This window comes from Pantherophis guttatus, chromosome 2 (assembly GCF_059756535.1).
Source record: "Pantherophis guttatus breed Tessera chromosome 2, ASM5975653v1, whole genome shotgun sequence".
Classification (NCBI taxonomy): Eukaryota; Metazoa; Chordata; class Lepidosauria; order Squamata; family Colubridae; genus Pantherophis; species Pantherophis guttatus.
Genome location: NC_142064.1, coordinates 9,845,545 through 9,858,548, shown reverse-complemented (window position 1 = coordinate 9,858,548; position 13,004 = coordinate 9,845,545). Strand labels below are relative to the sequence as shown.

Below are 13,004 nucleotides of genomic sequence, written 5' to 3'. Positions count from 1 at the left end.
TAAATAAGTTTTAGCCAACCCATACATTGATTGGGTGTCATTAACTTCTGATTGAGGTTTAGTGACCATGCCTTTCAAGATCACCTTCATAACTCCACGCAATTCTGTCCTCACGTTTGTCTCCATCGTTTTTAATCTTGTCAGGTGACTCTCTATTTGTTTAAAGAGCTGCCAATGCTTCTCTGGGAACCGTCGGCTTCCGAGGTCGCCTTGATCCGTGACTGGCTTCTGAATCACAGTCTGACCGAAGTCGAAAATAAACTCTCTTGCATCATCCTGGAAGAGATGAACTGGGGCCCCGGCGACCAACACGTGTGTATCAACTTTAGTTCGTGAAGCAGGCAGCTTTTCTTTTAGCAATAGCAGAGCCTCTGTGTGAGTTCAGGGTTGAAATGTTGGGCTCTTGGCATTCTCTGAGCTTAGTTCTCCTGCAAATGTTTCCCGTCAATCATTTCAAGTGTTATCCTTAATTTGGTAGTGAAATGTTTGCAGGAAGAAAACCAAAGTGAGTGAACACCGGAATCCCAGCATTTCTCTCCTCTCCTCTCCTCTCCCCTAGGTCTCCCCTCCCCTCCCCTCCCTTCCCCTCCCCTCCCCCCTCTCCTCTCCTCCCCTCCCCTAGGTCGCCCCTCCCCTCTCCTCCCCTAGATATCCTCTCCCCTCTCCTCCTCTCCTCTCTCCTCCCCTCCCCTAAGTCTCCCCTAACCTAGGTCTCCTCTCTCCTCTCCTCCTCTCCTTAGGTCTCCCTTAACCTAGGTCTCTCCTCTCCTCTCCTCTCCTCTCCTCTCCTCTCCTCTCCTCTCCTCTCCTCTCCTCTCCTCTCCTCTCCTCTCCTCTAGTCTCCCCTAACCTAGGTCTCCTCTCCCCACTCTTCCTCTCCCCTCCCCTCCCCTAGGTCTCCCCTAACCTAGGTGGTTTCTCCTATCTCCTCCCCTAGGTCTCCCCTAACCTAGGTCTCCTCTCCCCTCCCCTAGGTCTCCCCTAACCTAGGTCTCCTCTCCCCTCCCCTAGGTCTCCCCTAACCTAGCTCTCCTCTCCCCTCCCCTAGGTCTCCCCTAACCTAGCTCTCCTCTCCCCTCCCCTAGGTCTTCCCTAACCTAGGTCTCCTCTCCCCTCCCCTAGGTCTCCCCTAACCTAGGTCTCCTCTCCCCTCCCCTAGGTCTCCCCTAACCTAGCTCTCCTCTCCCCTCCCCTAGGTCTCCCCTAACCTAGGTCTCCCCTCCCCTCCCCTAGGTCTCCCCTAACCTAGGTCTCCTCTCCCCTCCCCTAGGTCCTCCCTAACCTAGGTCTCCTCTCCCCTCCCCTAGGTCTCCCGTAACCTAGGTCTCCTCTCCCTCCCCTAGGTCTCCCCTAACCTAGGTCTCCTCTCCCCTCCCCTAGGTCTCCTCTCCCCTCCCCTAGGTCTTCCCTAATGTAGCTCTCCTCTCCCCTCCCCTAGGTCTCTCCTAACCTAGGTGGTTTCTCCTATCCCCTCCCCTAGGTCTCCCCTAACCTAGGTCTCCTCTCCCTTTCCTTCCCCTCCCCTAGGTCTCCCCTAGGTCTCCCCTAACCTAGGTCTCCCCTAACCTAGGTCTCCTCTCCCCTCCCCTAGGTCTCCCCTAACCGAGGTCTCCTCTCCCTTTCCTTCCCCTCCCCTAGATCTCCCCTAGGTCTCCCCTAACCTAGGTCTCCTCTCCCCTCCCCTAGGTCTCCCCTAACCTAGGTCTCCTCTCCCCTCCCCTAGGTCCTCCCTAACCTAGGTCTCCTCTCCCCTCCCCTAGGTCTCCCCTAACCTAGGTCTCCTCTCCCCTCCCCTAGGTCTCCCCTAACCTAGGTCTCCTCTCCCCTCCCCTAGGTCTCCTCTCCCCTCCCCTAGGTCTTCCCTAACGTAGCTCTCCTCTCCCCTCCCCTAGGTCTCCCCTAACCTAGGTGGTTTCTCCTATCCCCTCCCCTAGGTCTCCCCTAACCGAGGTCTCCTCTCCCTTTCCTTCCCCTCCCCTAGGTCTCCCCTAGGTCTCCCCTAACCTAGGTCTCCCCTAACCTAGGTCTCCTCTCCCCTCCCCTAGGTCTCCCCTAACCGAGGTCTCCTCTCCCTTTCCTTCCCCTCCCCTAGATCTCCCCTAGGTCTCCCCTAACCTAGGTCTCCTCTCCCCTCCCCTAGGTCTCCCCTAACCGAGGTCTCCTCTCCCTTCCCTTCCCCTCCCCTAGGTCTTCCCTAACCTAGGTCTCCTCTAACCTAGGTCTCCTCTCCCTCTCTTCCTCTCTCCTCTCCCCTCCCCCCAGGTCCCCTTCCCCTCCCCTCTTCTAGGTCTCCTTTCATCTACTTTCTCCCATCCCTTAGGTCCCCTTCCCTCTCTTTTCCTCTCCTTTCCTCCCCACCCCTCCCCCTCCCATAGGTCCCCTCTCCTCTAACCTCCACCTCCCCTGAGGATCCAGATTGTTGGGGGCAATATGCTGACTCTGTAAATCTCTTAGAGAGGGCTGTAAAGCACTATGAAGCCGTATATAAGTCTAAGTACTATTGCTATTGCTATGTCCCCTCCCCTCTCTCCCCCACTTCTCCCCCCCCCACCATGAAGTCCAGGCATCTTAAAGTTGCTGGGTTTGAATAATGCCATTCTATGGGATTTACCAGTCAACAGTCTTACCTTCTAAGATTGCTTTCAGTTGAAAAGAATATACCCGAGAATGATTCTTTGAAACACACAAGGCTTAACAAATGATTTTTCTCTAGTAATTTTGGCTTAGTTTAAACCTACCCAGCCTATAAATTTGTTACATAGAACTTCCTGTGTCCTATTTCTGGAATGGTTTTTGGTGGCCGAAATAAATAAACGAGATATTTGAAAGAGCAACCACCTAACTACCAAATGGTTAGGTAGCCCCACGGAACAGAAAATGTCTCCTTGCCTTGAAAAATCAGCTGGATGTTTTTTTTTTGAACAGGGTCACCTTCACATCAGCCCAGCCGTCCACGCGGAGGTTGCGTTGATGATCTTGGAAGCTTACCAGAAGTATCTCTCCCAGAAGCCATACAGCGGACTCCTCTCGGAGAGCTTCAAGCAGGTGCTTCCCTTTCATTGCTTTTAGAATCGAATAGAATGGAGTAACAGAGTTGGAAGGGACCTTGGAGGTCTTCTAGTCCAACCCCCTGCTTAGGCAGGAAACCCTACACCACTTCAAACAAAGGGTTATCCAACATCATCTTAAAAACTTCCAGTGTTGGAGCATTCACAACTTCTGGAGGCAAGTGGTTCCACGGATTAATTGGATCCGGACTTTTCGTCGGGCCCTGAAGACACACTTGTTCCATCTAGCTGGGCTGGCTTGATCCCACCCTCTTAGTTTTTAATCGAATTTCGGTTTTAATTGGGTTGTTTTAAATTCGGGCCAAAATTATTTAATTGTTTTTTAAAATGTTTTTAAATTTTATATGCTATGTTTTATCCTGGCTGTACACCGCCCTGAGTCCCGCAGGAGAAGGGCGGTATAGAAATATAATAAAATAAAATAAATAAATAAATAAATTGTTCTAACTGTCAGGAAATTTTTGAATCTCTCCTAGTTGCTGGTTGAAATTATTTATTTATTTATTTATTTATTGAATTTCTATACTGCCCTTCTCCCGAAGGACTCAGGGTGGTGAACAGATTAAGATTTCATATACATATAATATATATATTTCTTACTTCTTCGTAGGGTTTATGTGTGTTTTTCTTCTAGCCAGGTTTTCCCTACCTTGGTTATGTAGGGAAAACCTGGCTAGAAGAAAAAAAACACACACACACACACACACACACACACACACACACACACACACACACATATAAACAGTAAATAATAAATTGAGTCAACTTGGTGTATCTGCTAAGACCTTGGCATAGAATTTAGATGTTTATGCTAGCCCTGCTTGTTGAAACAGAAAGGTCTTCAGGGCACGTGGGAAAGTGCGAAGATTTGGGATTATTCGTATTCCAGGGGGTATTTTGTTCCAAAGAGTAGGTGCCCCTACAGAGAAGGCTCTCTCCCTTGGAACTACTAGACGACATTGTTTTAATGATGGTACTATGAGTAGGCCTACTCTGTGAGAGCGTATTGGTTGGTGGGAGGTTATCGGTTGCAGCAGGTAGTCCCGTAAGTACTCAGGTCCTAAATAAATAATAAATAAATATTTAACTAATAAATATTAGATCATATTTAACATAGTTGCCAAAAAAAAAAAAGAGAGAGAGAGAGAGCAATTTTATGGGTTCTCACAGTACTCTGAAGCATAAATTAAAAGAAACTGATCTGAGATATGGACTTGGTTCTCTATGAGCTTTTTTTTTTCTTTTCTTGTAGACATTATCCAACTAGGTAACATCATCAATGCTGGTGAGCATGGGATTTGCTCCCTATTTATGCAGTGTAAGTTACTCTGTATAAACAGGGAGCAAAATCCCACATTCACTTAGCACTGATGATGTTAGCTAATTGGGCAATGAAACGTCTACAAGAAAACAACCAAGCTCAGCTCAAGAGCTCCGCAGTTTATCCCTGGACTACAAATTATTCTCTTTTATTGAAACTGAACTAGTTTAAGACATTGTGTCTTAAATGTCCCTTTTTCATACTTAACAACCGTCGCAGCATCCCCACAGTCACGCGATCAAAATTCAGATACTTGGCAACTGGATCACATTTATGACGGTCGCAGAGTCCCTAGTTCCTCCTTCTGCGACCTTCTGACAAGCATGGGGAAGCCAGGTTCACTTAACAACCGTGATCTTTACTTAACAGCTGCAGTGATTCACTTAACGACTGCGGCCAGGAAGATCGTAAAATGGGGCAAAACTCACTTAACAACTGTCTCGCTGAGCCACAGAAAGTTTGTGCTCAATTATGGTCGTAATTTGAGGACTACCTGTAGCTCCTTACAGTCTTTTGGGCTGACAACCGGACAGTTCTTTGACCAGTAAAGGACGTTCTGTTGAGATGAACTAAGGAATATCGGACAACTATTTGTCTGAAATGGTAGAGGCTTTCTTGGTTTAGCAGAGGGTTGGACTAGAACAGAGTTCCCCAACCTTTCTGGGTTGGTGGCCTGGAGTGGGGGTGGGGTGGGAGAAATTGGGGATAGTTTTGTGGGAGAGGCAGGTGCATGCGTGTGCACATGTGTGAGCATGGCCCCGAGTGCTTGTAACACTTGCACGAGTGAGCCTACAAGCACCCACGATGCTCATACAAGTGAGGCCCCGTGACACTCACATGAGTGGGGCCCTGAGCCCCTGTGACATTCACACGGGTGGGGCCCTGAGCCCCCGTGAAATTCACACGGGTGGGGCCCTGAGCCCACGTGACGTTCACACGAGTGGGGCCCTGAGCCCACGTGACGTTCACACGAGTGGGGCCCTGAGCCTCTGTGACGTTCACACAAGTGGGGCCCTGAGCCCCTGTGACGTTCACACGAGTGGGGCCCTGAGCCCCTGTGACGTTCACACGAGTGGGGCCCTGAGCCCCCGTGATGTTCACACGAGTGGGGCCCTGAGATCTCATGATGCACAAGTGGAGCTGTGCGTACATGTGCACGCAGCAGCCGGCCACTCACGCAGCCCGGTTGCAAATAGGCTGCCGATCAGTAGTGGGCCCCACAGGTTGAAGACCTCCAAGATCGTTTCCAACTCTATTATTCTGTTATGTCGCTTCTGTTTACCAGGTCTCCTATCTGGCCAGCATTGTCCGTTATGGCGAGACCGCAGAAAGCTCCTTTAATCAGTGGGCCTGGGGGATGATTTTGAGATTAAAGCTGCACATGAACGATTACGGCGTGCAGGGACACTGGGCTCCAGCACCCATACCTGACTTGACCGATTCACCCACCTTTCACCCGCTGTTGAAGGCGGTCAGATCTAGCCTCCCAATTGGCTGCTACCTTGCCTTGGCTATGTCCTCTGTTGGCCACAGGTAAATATTCATTTTCTTCGTGCTTGCAACTCACGTTTCCTAAACACATCTGTAGTTTCTTTGAAACTCTGATAACTTTTTTTCTTATGGCTAAGTTTAGATGTGAGGGATGGTCAGGATCTATATATATAAAAATGGCTCTGTGAGTGTGTGTGTGTGTGTGTGTGTGTATGTTCCAGCATAACTCTGGAACACCTCGAGCAATTTCAACCAAACTTGGTACAGAGATGACTTACTCTCTGGAAAGAAATACTTTGGGGGTAAGACACCTCTAACACTCCTTGGTGTGCGTGTCTGTGTCTGTGTCTGTGTCCCAGCATAACTCTGGAACGCCTGGGCTGCTGAAATGAAAAGGAATGAATTATATCTATAGTGTCAAATCACAGTACTTTTGACAGTGATACTGTTCATTTTGGATTCAAGTTCTGTTAAGATACAGCCTGTTGTACCTTAAAATGGCTTCTACTGTACAGCACAGTGGAGTTGCCATGATAACGGCTTCACAGTACTCCACAAGGGGGCTCCCTCTGTAAGGGGGATTGGTTCTTTAAAAAAAACAACAACCAAACATCCTAGGCCCTCAGCTTCAAGCAAAGAGGGCAAGTTGTCGGGGGAGGTGCCTGCTAATTCAGATCATCACCAGGGCAATTAGGTCTCTAATTCTCACCACAAAAGGTTGAGCCTGTCCTTTTCCTGTCTAATACAGGATTGGGATAAATAAATACCCGGGCAACCCCAGGTTATCAGCTAGTTTTAAATAATTCTGCTTTAGTTACAAGGGTTTTCCTTTGTGAATTTCATGTGGCTTTTTCAATCGGCAACATTCGAGCATATCACCTGTGGTTTTTGTGGGATTGCTTTACAAATATGGATCATTGTGACTTCCTAATGTGCCATCTGCTTAAGAGCCATTCACTGTGGGTAGCAAAGAGCAGGGTTGGAAATTTACGGCTGAAAAAAACAAGACGGTGCAATCCCAGTGACAGTTCTTCTCATCGCCCGTGGCAAAACCTGCCAATGAAGCCTCATACCATCAGAACAAACGTTAGCAAGTTGGAGCGTCTGTGTTACTGATTTTATTGAGTTCAGAACGAGGTGTTTTGTTTTTTTCCCCCATTGTTGCTAAAGATTGCTTGAAATATTCCCATTTCTTCGTTTAGAATTACAATTCTCAAAAGTTCTCTTTATAGGAAACTATGGTAGTTAAGACAATGTAGGGCTAATTAATTACAAGCAGGTGGATAGATGGATGGAACACCTGAGAATCCATTTTCCTATCTAGCTTAAAGAAGAGGACCTCGCAAAGGAAGAAGTTTGATACCAGGAGTTGGAAAGTATCTGTCCTCTTAACTTAAACCGGGTGTCAACTCTGAATTGAACCTGGCTGAAGCCATCTTGTACTGCTTCATAGTTGCCACACACTATGAGGGAGAGGATGAGGGGGAAATAGCAAAATCGTCTCATAGCTTTCCTGTGGGAACCAAGCTGTTGCCAGTTCGGACCGGTTCGCACGAATCGGTAGTTCCCACTATCAGCTGATCCCCGCCCTATCCTGTCCTACATTTCCTTCTTTCTGGCTCAGCTGATTTGCACAGCACAGCTGATTTTCGTGCCTCCGCTGTTCTACTTACTGGGGCTGCCTTAGAAGGTAAGCAGCTGAGTTTCAAATTGCTGTATTTTGAACGCTGCACGCAAGCGCGTTAGGCATGCGTGCGTGGTCCACATGCACGCACAAAGTGCATGCTCACAGAACCGGTTGTTAAAATGGTTGCAGCCCACCACTGGAACCAAGGTCATCCCAACAGGTGGCCATAGGAGGAGGAACAGAAGTGGTCGAGAGTGCCTGCCCACTGCGTTGATTAGACAGTGTGACCTGTGACACCTGAGGGAGGAAACATTTTGCTTTCTCAACTACATGGTAACCGCAGGGATTTTTTAGAGTTGGTTTTCACTGGCTGTGCCGATAGGATGTGTCCATTAAACATGTTCTGTGGGGAACATTCCTGACTTGGAGTTCTGATTTCTTTAGCTGCGTTACTCGGAACGCTGACACCAAATTGGAAGCCCAGTTTTAAGTGTTATTCCTCAGTCCTTCCTCTTATCTGTGAGAGCTAGTGTTGTGGCCCGCCAGCTGCCCACGGAGCTGGCGGCAGACTCGGACGATGAGTAGGTTGGGGAGGAACTTGGGCCAGTGCTGGAGTCTGGGGAAGGCACTGATGGATGCTCTGTGTTGGGCGGAGAGAGAAAGCCGGGGCGGTCCAACATAGCCTCCCACCAGCCAGTACGCTCCCACAGAGAGGGACTCCTCAGGGTGCCGTCAGCTAGCAGTGTCGGCTGGCGACCCCCAGGGGGAGGGCCTTCTCTGTGGCAGCACCTGCCCTCTGGAACGATTTGCCCCCGGAGATACGGAGGATATCAGATCTCCGGGCTTTTCGCCGTGCCCTAAAAACTTTTCCATCAAGCAGGGCTGGCGTGAGCCCCCCCCCCTCCATTTTTGAGATATTAGATTTTTAATTGTTTAATGGGTTTTAGTCGTAAGGTTCTTAATTTTTGGCCAAAGGGTATAATTCTTTTAAATTTTTAAATTTTGTATTGGATGTTTTTTACTTGGCTGTGCACCGCCCTGAGTCCACCAGGAGAAGGGCGGTATACAAATTTAAATAAAATAAAATAAATAAATAAATTTCCCAGCCACCGGAGAGGCAGCTGCCTTTGGAGGCTGATATGAGTGAGGAGGAAGAACAGCTGGGGCCTGTTCCAGAAGCACGTATGCGCAGAGCAGTTAGAAGAGTTGAACAACGGAGGACAAGGAGTCGACTCGGGAAGCAAAGCATACGTGGACACTGAATGGCCCCTCCCTGGCTGGGGAATAAATAGAAGGAAAGGGGAGCGGTTGTCGTAGGAGACAACAGTTCGTATTTCTGAAGATTTTGCTCATTGTGTTTCGTGCCACAAAGACTGCTTGCCAGAACTTAATTTGTAGCCATTCGTCTGGGAGCTCCCGGCCTTGAAATTATCACAAGGAACTGATAAGGTCTGTTACCGCAGTTAACTCCTTGAAGGACTCTTGCCTGGACTTTTCGGTGGGTGATTATGCAATTAACTCACAAGAGGAAACTTCTTGACTATTTACGGGACCGCCTGCTACCACCAATAGCCTCCCATCGACCAGTACGCTCCCATAGAGAGGGGCTCCTCCGGGTGCCGTCGGCCAAACAATGTCGACTGGCGGCCCCCAGGGGGAGAACCTTCTCTGTGGGGGCACCTACTATCTGGAACGAGCTCCCCCCCCGGAGATATGGAGGATCCTGGATCTGCGTACCTTCCGTCACGCGCTCAAGACCTTCCTATTTCATCAAGCCGGCCTGACCTAAGTCTCTCCCCTTTTTATATGGAAATTTTAAATTTGGTTTTAAAACTATTGGGGTTTTAAATTTGTTCAGCCAAATTATTTAATTTGTTTTAATTTATTTTAAATTTTGTATTTATAAGTTTTATTCCATGGCTGTTCACCGCCCTGAGTCCTTCGGGAGTAGGGCGGTATACAAATTCAATAAATAAAATAAAAATAAAATAAGAGGGGTTTTTCGTGACAAGGAGTCCGTTTCTTACTTCTGCTACGGCTGGGTCAGAACAGTTAACTTGGATTTAGCGTCCATGAATCTGCAAAATGAAATCTTACTTTGTTTTATTTATGTTGACAGCATTGAGAAGTTCTGTGCTGAAGGGATCCCTTATTTGGGCATTCTGGTTCAGTCGCGACATTTGAGGACCGTGGTTCACGTCCTGGATAAAGTGTTGCTTCTGTTCTACCCGTGCCATTATTACCTTCTCAAGAACGAAAAGTGAGTTCAGATTTACCTTGAACTTTATCATGGTTTGGCTGGTTTTTTTTTTTTATGAAGATATTTGCTATTGATGGGGGCAGATGGTAATTGAAGATACCGAACATACTGTTGGAATTAGGATGTGATGTTACCCTAACATGGGAGATGGAGTTAACAATCCAGCTGAAAGACATTACAGAAGATATCATATGGATTACAAGCTTAAAGTCTTTTTTAAGAGGATTTTATTTACATAAGGGAATATTTTTAGTGGTGTGGGCAGAAGAATAAAGATATTACGAATTATTAAGTATGGTAGTCTTGTAGGAAAGTGGGTGGAGACAGGTTAGTTTATTGATTGTTTAGTTTAAGAAAAGGGATATTACGTTTAGATATGAATATATGTAAAAGATTTGAGTTAAGAGATATAACGATGGGGGTGAAGGAAATGGGTAGACTATGAATTGAATAAATGTTAAATTAGGATTTATTATATAGTTTTATAGCGGAAGGTTGCTTTGAAATGTTATATTAATATACATAAAAGATTTGATTTAAGAGATATATGTATGGGGGGTAGAAAAAGGGTAGATTATGAGCAGAAATCGCTAAACTGGGAGATATAATAATATTATTATGCTAAATTACAAGTTATTATATAATGTTATAGTAGAATGTCATTTTGAAATGTATAGTATAAGGGGGATATAATAATATTATTAGAAAGAAAGGGTCAGTATATGGGGATGGAGTAAGGGGATGGTAAAGTATTACATAATCTGTTATGAATTTGGGTTTTATTATGAAGAAGCCACAGGGGGGAGGGGATGGTGAGGGGGGGTTAGGGAGGAGGGGGGGGAAAAAGGGGGGAAAAATTTGTATTGGGTTTGGCTGGTTTTTTAATGACATTGGTATCTAACCCTTCTGAAAAGACCTCGGAATAATATTCCTGGTAGTTCTCGACTTACAATATTTGTTTAGTTAGTGTTCGAAGTTACAGTGGCACGCACTGAAAAAAGTGACTTATGGCCATTTTGCACCCTTACGACCGTTGCAGCCTCCCCATGGTCACGTGATTAAAATTAAGATGTTTGGCAACTGATTCGTATTTATGACGGTCGCAGTGTCCCGGGGTGGGTGGGTCACGTGATCCTCTTTTGTGACCTTCCGACAAGCAAAGTCAACGGGGGAAGGCGGATTCGCTTAACAATCGTCTTACTAACTTAACAGCCGCAGAGATTCACTTAACAACTGGGGCAGTAGAGGTCGTAAAATGGGCCAAAATTTACTTTACAACTGTCTCACTTAGCAACAGAAATGTTGGGCTCAAGTGTGGTTGTAAATCGAGGACTACCTGTACTGTCAACCTCTTTAACGGATAGTCCTCGAGTTACGACCACAATTGAGCCCAAACTTCGTGTTGCTAAGTGAAACATTCGTGAAGTGAGTTTGTTCCTTTTTTTTTTTTTAACGACTTTTCTTGCCGGAGCTGTTAAGTGAATCACTGCCATGGTTAAATTAGTCAAACGGTTGTTAAGTGATTCCCTCATGAGTTTGCTTGTCAGAAGGTCGCAAAAGAGGGATCCCATGATCCTGGAACACCGCATCCGTCATAAATATGAATTTTGACCACGTGATCCTGAGGATGCTGCAACGGTCGTAAGAGTGAAAAGCGGTCCTAAGTCACATTTTCCCGTGCCCTTTGTAACTTTGAATGATCACCGAACGAATGGTCGTAAGTCGAGGACTGCCTGTATATTGATAGCCAGGGGTAGTATTTACTTATCTCCACTACCGGTTCGCAAATGTGAGCGTGCGCATGCATGTGGAGAGCCTTCCGCACATGCGCAGAGCATCAAAAACGGGACGTGATGACATCCGGGCTGGTGGGTGGAGCCTCCCACAGCCACCGGTTTGCCCAAACCGGATAGAACCGAATACCACCACTGGATGGAGGGTGTTCTGTCCCTGTCTCACACACGCACACAAACAGACAGCCGGGGGTTAAATAAACTGGCAGACAACCAATTCTTCTGATAAGAAGCTTGGCAGCAACCCAGTAGCTGCTTGCCAAGAACTTTACTCATAAACAAAATACACACAGTTCAAGAATTGTCCAGTTCATAAAATAAATCCAAGGCAGATAATGTTGTTTCCAAAGATGCAATGTGACTCGATAGTAGTTAGATTTGTCCGTCATAGAGTCTGAATGGCCAGCTCACTTCCTTTTATACCCTGTGGGGTGTGACTCAGCTTAATCTCTGGCACGCCTCTTCTTCTGTTGCGCGCGCTTATCTCTGCGACGCTGCCGAGGATCCAGCCAAGACTCATCTCCCTCATTACTGTCCACCTGTGGCTGCGTGGACGTGCTTGGCCCCGGCCTATCTCTTGCCCTTCGGCTGGCACCGAAGGCATTGCCAGAGAGGAGGCATTGCCTTGCCAACTCCTCTCCTTCGCTCTCGGAGTCCTCTCCTGCCGATGACACAGGCTCAGGTAACGGAGCCACAACAGAGGAAGGATTTCAATTGGGGGATATGAATGGAGAAACATCTGCCTGTGATCGGATAATTAGATGGCCGTTTTGTTTGTGGCTTCCCTAGGTTTCTCTCCTTCTTCCACCAGTTCCTTCAGCTGGACAGCGGCGTTCCTCAAGGGATGACTCAGCAGATGACCCATCGAGTGACTCAACACTTGACCGGCACGAGTTACGGCAAAAACATTAAGCTGTTGAACTCCATGATTCAGGTCAGGAAATAGAAGCGCCTCGAGGGGTCCCTGAACATCCTTATTCTGCTTTCACTCAGATAAGGAGGACACAAAAACCGGGCATACAGTAGTCCTCAACTTACAACCATTCGTTAATGACCATTACAAGCTGCAATAGCACTTAGACTTATATACCACTTCACAGTGCTTTTACAGCTCTCTCTAAGCAGTTTACAGAGTCAGCCTACTGCCTCCAACAATCTGGGTCCTCATTTTACCGACCTCGGAAGGATGAAAGACTGAGTCAACCTTGAGCCTGGTGAGAATCGAACTGCCAAATTGCAGGCAGCCGGCAGTCAGCAGAAGTAGCCTGAAAGTACTGCACTCTTAACCACTGCGCCATCGTGGCTCATAACAGTGCTCACAATAGCACTAAAAATATGATTTATGACCAGTTCTCATACTTACGACCGTTGCAGTGTCCCCACAGTACATGATGAGTCTATGGGAGCTTGGCATGTATTTACGATGGTTGCAGTGTCCTGGTGG

At 47.2% G+C, this 13,004-nt stretch overlaps 1 protein-coding gene across 2 annotated transcripts in view; it reads left to right on the top strand.

Annotated features, from left to right (window-relative positions):
- The window catches only part of EPG5 (ectopic P-granules 5 autophagy tethering factor), a 122,947-nt gene that overhangs the window by 38,515 nt on the left and 71,428 nt on the right, over positions 1–13,004 (top strand). For both annotated transcript variants that reach the window (XR_015732036.1, XM_060690777.2), the window contains exons 14-18: positions 145–312; positions 2,926–3,045; positions 5,675–5,922; positions 9,627–9,767; positions 12,350–12,494. Coding sequence is in view for 1 of the 2 variants with exons in the window: in XM_060690777.2 (XP_060546760.2) it covers positions 145–312; positions 2,926–3,045; positions 5,675–5,922; positions 9,627–9,767; positions 12,350–12,494 (822 nt within the window). In the remaining variant the exon portion in view is untranslated. The remainder of the gene's footprint in view (positions 1–144; positions 313–2,925; positions 3,046–5,674; positions 5,923–9,626; positions 9,768–12,349; positions 12,495–13,004) is intronic.